The 8,036-nt window shown below is 42.8% G+C and overlaps 1 protein-coding gene across 1 annotated transcript; it reads left to right on the forward strand.

Annotated features, from left to right (window-relative positions):
- Positions 1–803: 803 nt before the first annotated feature.
- Positions 804–7,978, forward strand: LOC146516181 (uncharacterized). Its single transcript, XM_085162748.1, has 11 exons — positions 804–1,190; positions 1,268–1,334; positions 2,428–2,709; positions 2,934–3,044; positions 3,142–3,256; positions 3,330–3,439; positions 3,527–3,663; positions 3,855–5,377; positions 6,409–6,501; positions 6,599–6,672; positions 7,484–7,978. The coding sequence occupies exons 1-11, from the start codon at positions 1,108–1,110 to the stop codon at positions 7,802–7,804; spliced, it is 2,916 nt and encodes a 971-aa protein (XP_085018874.1). The 5' UTR covers positions 804–1,107; the 3' UTR covers positions 7,805–7,978.
- Positions 7,979–8,036: the final 58 nt, after the last annotated feature.

An 8,036-nucleotide genomic window follows, 5' to 3' on the forward strand; every position in this document is an offset into this window, starting at 1 on the left:
ATGGAAGAAAATTTAACACAAAAGCTGTTTTTTGCACATTTTATTGGACTACTTGGATTTTTTACATGGTTGATGATGGATGATGATAATTTCAATTCCATTTTTTGTAGCATGTGTGTGTTTGTTATGGGTTTTTTGTCAATAACCCATTTCCTTTCCCATTTTACAGAGCATGGTCTGATTTCATACTGACTCCGGCGTTTAAGTATCGTCTTGTGTTAAAACCTTGCAGCCATGGCAGCCCGCTGTGGTTTTGACAGGGGAATAAACAGCGGGCTGGCACAGCCCTGAAACTTTTTGGATTCTCACTTGATAACAGCGCATTTTTGAAGTTATTTACCATATTTGATAGTACAATAATATAAAATACCAAGCCAAGTGTGTTAGACTGTCTCTCACAGAGTGATACTGAAATAAACAATCAGTGCAATCTGAGTTATCCACCTTTGTTACTTTTTTTAAAAATGTAAGATACATTATTAAAACCATGATGTTATGAAGTATGTAAGATAGTTGTATCTTACATTTAAAAAAAAGTAACAAAGGTGGATAACTCAGATTGCACTGATTGTTTATTTCAGTATCACTCTGTGAGAGACAGTCTAACACACTTGGCTTGGTATTTTATATTATTGTCCGATCAAATATGGTAAATAACTTCAAAAATGCGCTGTTATCAAGTGAGAATCCAAAAAGTTTCAGGGCTGTGCCAGCCCGCTGTTTATTCCCCTGTCAAAACCACAGCGGGCTGCTATGGCTGCAAGGTTTTAACACAAGACGATACAAATCTTCACCGCTAGGCGGCGACAAGCGTCCGTAGAGTTAACCCAATGACCCAGTCGTATGGAAGTGACGTGGAGTGACGTAAATATCGAACACGGAATTAAATGTGAACGGCTGAAGAACGTACCGTCATGTACACAAGCGAAACCCCGATCGCTGGAGCGACCTCTGATGAAGTGATCCGCGTGACGGCGTAAAGTGAAAGACGTTTATTTCCTGTTTGTGTTTGTTAGCGCGCACGTGGCTGTTTGTTTTTCGATATTGAACCTTTATAACTCGGGACCGAGCTCTGTGCACACAGAGACGCACATTACGAGGAGTACGATGGCTTTTTCGAACCTGTTCTCGAGGCTCTCCGCTGTGGATGAAGGTGTGAAGAGTGCGGGTCAGCCTGCCGTCACGCAGCGGTATTTAATGAAAGTTTACCGGGGTTAGATCTGTTTTTATGGCCTCCTCTTCATCACTCACTCTCTCTGTTTGGCAGGAATGAGCCTGGGGGAGGTGGGAGAAAGAGGAAAACCCAGTGCGAGCTGCTTGGATCTCACAAAAAGGTGAGCTAACCTTGGCATTAAGGTTTGATATAACACATTAAAACAATATATTTTAGTTTGTCATAGTTTGTGTTCAACCCATCCTGTCTCTACGACAGCCAATCATAAGAGAGTTGCTTAAAAACAGGAGGGCCAGTGTCAGATAAGCGCTTCTTTTAAATAGTGTTCCTGCCTCCAGTGCAGGAACACTTCCGGGATCGCGATCCCTCTTGCAACCCAAAACGTCCGGGAGCATGAACATAAATAAACACACACGGGGAAACGGGAACAACCAAAGCACTACACACACAAAATAAACGTAAATCAGTGATTCCTGAGATTAGGGACAAAACAGGTTTTAATTTTCTAAAAATTTTTTTTTGATTTTTCAAAAACATATTTACATATAATTGTTACACAACGTTTTGGCTGTCTCACCATGTTTTGGTACAATCTCCCAGGTGTAACATTTTTTAATAATTTATGTTTTTGCTGGAGAAGTGCAAGGTTTTTGTCAACATCGTCAGACACAAAGAAATGCAAAAATATAGATTTTAAATTAAGTTGTTTCAGCTATTTTGACTATTAGCAGCTTCTCTATTCTATTGTTTATGCACATATGTTTTCAAAGTAATTATTTATTTAAAAGTAAGATTGTTTTGGCTTTTTATTATTAGAGTTACAGTCATACATATTTTCAGAAGCTTGTATTTAAGCTCTATAAGAAACAATCATATTAATGTATCATGATGTAGATGTGTTCGCTTCATCAATCAGTGACCTCCAGCTTCCACTGGTGGGTTTGGCATCAAAGTGTTGGGGGGTTAGTATCAAATGTGTGGTAGCTGGGATGGGAATTAGCTGCTCCTTCATGAGTAAGGGAAAGAGAAGACAGGAGATGGGAGTGGTGACAGTGGTGGAAAGAAGCTTCTTGAAGAGTGTCTGGTTTGCATGATCTCTCGCTGTTCAACAACATGCAGGATAAGGGAAGAGCTTGAAGAGTGCTATAATATGAACATCTCTACCAACCTACCTGCTGTGGTGAGCCTTTGTGGCCACGGAGCAGCCGGTAGCTGCTAATAAAATAAAATGTAGAACGTTTATTTTTCTGCAGAAGCCGTGTGTCCAAGCCCAGGGACCCAGAACTCGAAGTAACGCCAAAGCTGATAACACAAAGGACAAAGTGTGTTTAATGCAGAACAGCGACGGTGAGCAAAGACTGGGCGAAGGCTTCAGTAACAGAGGCCGTCAATCTCAAAGGCAGAAACATCTGAAGAAGAAGGATGGACAGAAAGATCCATATCAGCACAAGGAGGGACGGAGAGGGAGATTTTCCCGTGGACGAGGAAGACCGATGTTTGGAAGAGGCGGGAGAGGACATGAAAATGACATGATGGTAAGCAAGACTCCAGGATGGCTTTAATTACAAACGCCATCCACCATCAGCCGGTTAGAGCTGCAGCAGCTTGAGTTTATGATGGATTGGCTCGCCAGTTCATGTCACGCCATCAGTACAAACAGATACTTGGATCCTTCGGCGTTAGCTGGACTATTTATTGAAGCGGACACATTAATTCACGTAAGTGGAATCAAACTTAACTCGTGTCTCCTTTCTTTTAGGACTTTCAAGTGAAGCCGAGGTTCATGACTCAGGAGTTCAAGGACCAGAATGCGCTGCTGGTGGACGGGCGGTTACTTTGTCGACATTTTCTTTACGGGCGATGCCTAAAGGCAGGTTGCATCACAGCTGATTATTTAACTTTACCCGAATCTTTTTTTTCAGACTGCAAAAATGAAAAATGTGCTTTCTTTCCTTTCCTGGATACAGGCTGAGAGTTGCCAGCTGGAGCATGTTCAGGGTTACAACGATCTCATCAAAGAAGTCTGTAAATTTTATATCCAAGGCTTCTGCACAAAAGGGGAGAGCTGTCCGTACATGCACAATATCCTTTGATATACTGACCAAATGAAAGCGGAGGTTGTTGGCTGTCTTGTATTTCCTATACCAAGCTGCACAGTCTTTTCCTTGCAAGTTTTTCCATAGAAGAGGAAAATGCCATCAAGGAGAAGACTGCAAGTTTTCTCACAAGCCGCTTACTGACGTCACGGGAAAACTGTTGGATGAGGTGTGCACGGAGAAGTCAGGCATGAAAATGGTCTCAAAATGTTTCGCATGCATCAAAATGTAAATGCTTTGCTTCTTTTCACCGCAGTTAATAAAACGGCAACGTGACCTCTCTGAGCTTGCAAAAAAAGCTGAGCATGAGCCTCTGGGACGGCCGGCGAGCAAAGAGGAGGCAGGAATGACAGAAACAAACGGGACCCCCAATGTTTTCATGGACCCGCTCAGGTATGCGCCTCTGAATTTAAACACGTCCTCATCCTCACGTGCAGTAAGTGTAATTGAAGGATTAGTTCATGAATATGAGACCGACGACACAGAAGATGGGCTTTTATGTGCAGGCATAGACTTTTAGCCTTTAACAGGAATTTTTCTAATAATCCATGCACGTTACCTTCACTGGATATTTTATTTTTCAGGCCTAACTTTTACCACAGCGCAGATGCAGCTGCAGCTGCAGAGGAGGAACCCTCCGTACACCAGATACAAGAAATGGCCACAGTTACAGATGAAGCTGTTCTTCGGTGTGCAGCAGACACCGCCCGACCTCACAGCCCTTCATCAACCAGCAGTAACTGCCCGGAGCCAGTTTGTTATTCAGTGGAAGCCATGCTTGGACCTCAGCTGTACAGGTCTTTCCCTAGCTTCTATAATACTCCTGAAAGCAAAGAATCTACTACCCCTTCTGCTGCAGAGACCACCTCTGAGGCCGCTTTAGGCTCCATGACACAAAAGGAAGTTCCCTATTCTGTTGATGCTGTCCTCAGGTCCTTAAAATCAGTGGAAAATTCAACCCTTGGTCAAAGACCCACTGCTTCAAGTGTAAAAACTGAGGAAATCCCAGATCCTCTCTTAAGTTCACAACATCAAGTACAAAAAGTCTCACTGAGTATCAAACATGAGCCAAACAAACCCTTCAAGAAAATGTACAAGAGCCTGTCTTCCCTGCAAGCGCACGGCAGCCTGATTTCTAGCTCTGATCTTATTCTTTCCTCTGGTACTCAGCAATGTGGAGCTATACCAGAGTCCCTGAAATCTGCTGAAATGGCTTTTCATAAAGTTAAACTGGAGCGTTTGCATCCTCCTGTTATAGATGAAGATAATCCTGCATCTTCCAAAAGCAAATCAGACATGAATGAAAGCTCACAGCTTCCTGCAGATAACACCCATCCTCCTAAACATCTCTCGGGTATTTCTCCCTCTTCAGGCGTCTCAGAGTTTAAAAGCAGAACTTCTGCTCCTGTCGAACCTGCAGATAGCTCCATTAAGACGAGTGACTCTGCAAGCATTGCCGTTCATCATTTTGCAGCACAGCAGCTTGCTGAGATCCCTCGGTACCCGAGAAAGACAAAATCTGTCTTCCAACCCGGTCCACAGAAACGCCGTTCTGCTAAAATGTCACCGGAGTGCAGCGGGGAGACTCCAACTCTGTCCGATTGTTCAGCCGGACGTAAAAAGACTCAGAAAATCCCCTTCAGTTGCCTTTTTAAAAACCCAATCACTGAGAGCGTGACACCGACACCTGACCCAGTGAGAGCCTCACAGTCTGCACATTTCACCGGCAAAGAAGGACATTTAAAAACGGAAGTCAAACCTGAGAAAACCTCTGCTGCTTCCTTCCTCAGCCTTTTTGCAAACCCCCTCTCTGAGACTTTGAGTTTGCCTCCCTGCAGTCAGGCGTCAGCTGAAAGTCCTTTTCAAAGCGTTTCTAATGTAGTGTTGGCTCCTTCGTGTGAGGTCCAAACTGATTTCAAACAAAGTCCTGATAGTTGCTCCACAGCCTCTGAAGCCGAGCCTGATCCTGTGAAGCAACCAGCAGATCCAGCTTGCAGCATCGTGCAGGATTCAATCAAGGAGACTTCCTCCAGTCCAGCTCCGGGTGGTCCGAATCCATCGGAAACTCCGGCACAGCAGCAACTGCCTCACGTCTCCTCGCCCACAAGTAAGGATGCGCTCCACACGTACAAAAATGTCTAACTTCTATTAGGGCTGCCACGATTAGTGGACTAGTCACAATTACGTCGACTATTAAAATCGTCGACGGCTAATTTAATAGTCGACGGTTCGTTTGAAGCTTTGTAAGATCCCAAAAGACGCAGGAATAAGTTGTAGGATTTAAGAGTGTAATAACGGACTGAAACAGAAGATGGCAGCACTGCATGTACAAGGATGCCAGCTGCCGTTAAACTCCGAAGAAGAAGAAGAAGCTCTGTCCCAGAATTCATAGCGCGGCTCAGCTCAGTCGTCAACAATGGCGGCAGCTAGTTAGTTTTAATATTACTCTTATTATTTTTTCTCAAAATAAACACAAAATAAACGTTTAACATATTTTCAGGCGAGAATGTAGCTGTGTAAACCTCAAATATCTGCTCAGTTTATCAAGACACCACATATTTTCAAAAGCGCTCCGACGTTTTCGGAGTCGTCTGTTACCCACTAGCTCGATAGCTAGCCGGGGGCTAGGCTCACTAGAGCCGTGAGAACACCGGACTCCCGGCTTCAAACCCACCGCCGTCTTTCGCTACTCAGGTTAAACATGATATATAAGTCACTTAGATAACTTAAAAATGTTATTGTTAGCCTTTTTTTTTTTTTTTTTAGTATTTTATTTGATCCTGATTAAATCGGTTTGGCTGAGATTAAAGTTAGAGTTTTTACACAGCTGAATAAACGGCAGATTAAACTCCATTGAAACAATCTGCAAATGTCATTAAAATTTAATAAACTCTCATCTTGTCTTTATTTTTAGTTAGCACATACCTTAAACACTTAAAGCTGTAAGCTACTGATAGTTATATAAGAGCAGATGCTGCTGGTGTAATAAGCTGTATGTTTTACGTCCAATGGATGATGATCTGATTAGTCGACTAATCGCAAAAATAATCAGTGACTAGTCGACTATCAAAATAATCTTTTGTGGCAGCCCTAATGTCCATTTGTGTGTCTAAAATGTGCTCTTAACACCTGCCACAGGGGCGCCTAAGGATTCAGTCCTGAAATCCCTGTTTGTGAGCCTGAGCCCATATCAGGAGGATGGAGAGCAGCGGGGCGGCATTCAGATCAGTGGTGCGCCGTTTATTCACGCCAGCTAAAAATATTAAATACTTTAAATAAAATTTTAGTGGAATGAAACAGAAATCTGTGGGGTTTTTTTTAATTTCAGAACTAGAAATGAACGACAAAGGCCGTGTCGGGCACACTTTTGGAAAACAACAGCGAGAAGAAAAGAAGCATCGGGTACGTGAATGCATGTTTAACATGAAACAGTTTAGGTTTAGGCCACGCCCCCAAACTGAGCAGAAAGAAGAAGAAGCAGAAAGAATCTGCTGTTTTCAAAGAATCAGGGTCAGTTCAAACTGTACTTCTTTACCTGCCAGACTGTTAGTGTAGAAGAGAAGTAGATGCTCTCTTCAGCCTAATCAGCCTCCACAGGCAGTAATTCTTTACATCAACAAGGTTCCCAAGAGCTCTTCAAAAGTTTTAAAGCCTGAAAAATCAACAAAATTAAGAGCATAAAATGACTTAAATTTCCCATAAATTTGATGAAAGACTATATTTTTGAGACTGGTAGGAAGAAAATACAGCTTTTAACATAAGTTTTGTTACTGCTCACATTTATTGTCTGTTTATTTTCAGTGGTGATTGTACACATTTATCTATTTTAAGATTTAGGTACGTATCGAATAATTGGAGAGAAAAATACAAAATAAAAATGTGACAAATTGGTCACAATGGGCTGGCACGGCTGCAGAGCCAACTGTTCAGAAATTGTTCATAGGCAGTCAAATATAATACTGCATTTCAACATTGTTTGGTTAGTATTTAGTTAGTATTTTTCAAATGGTGAGGGGCCCTGTTTGGAGTTGGTGGTGTAATCCTGTCTGGGTTTGTTAGTTACTGCTGTAAAAAAGCAGTTTGGCCTCTGAAGTCTGTTTATTTCAGCGGTTTAGTGTTCGTGTGAGAGTTTTTACACAGACACTGATCAGAGATGATTTACACCTGAATATTGTGAGTTTTTCTATTTATTTCTTTGTGCTCTGCTCCTCAGACGTCCAGCAGTCGGCCCACCGTGAAGGCGTCTGCACGCTCAACAGACGACCAGCTTTCTTTTCAAACTCCTCAGAACTCCTCAGAGGTAACAGCTGGGCCGACCCTCAGCAGTCCAGGTGTGACCGAACCTCAGGGTAGATACTCTGGCACGTACAAGCTGCCGCTGGAACCAGCAACACCGGAGATCAACCACCACACCGACCCAAGAGAGATGCACTGCTCTGGGAAAGAAAAGAGGGGGCGTGGAAGGGTGGGGGTGACTCCACTGAAGGACCTTTTTAAGACTCTGGACAGCGCTGTTTTCCACCTGGGACGTTAACGTTGGGTTTCCTCTGTTAGATGCAATCATAGGTAAAATCATACTAGTGATGGGATTGTGATGTGCACTAAACCTGCACGTTTGCTTGTTCATCCATGCATCACCAAAGTTTTGACTAAATCACATCGGTGCGTCAAACCAGATTATCAGTGTTTGCACAGTCCTGTCAGTCTTTTGGGTTTTTTTTGAAAATGACACTAAAACTGACACTTTTTTCCCTTTTTTTTGCTTT

The sequence above is a fragment of the Neolamprologus multifasciatus genome, chromosome 6 (genome assembly GCF_963576455.1).
Source record: "Neolamprologus multifasciatus chromosome 6, fNeoMul1.2, whole genome shotgun sequence".
Taxonomy (NCBI): Eukaryota; Metazoa; Chordata; class Actinopteri; order Cichliformes; family Cichlidae; genus Neolamprologus; species Neolamprologus multifasciatus.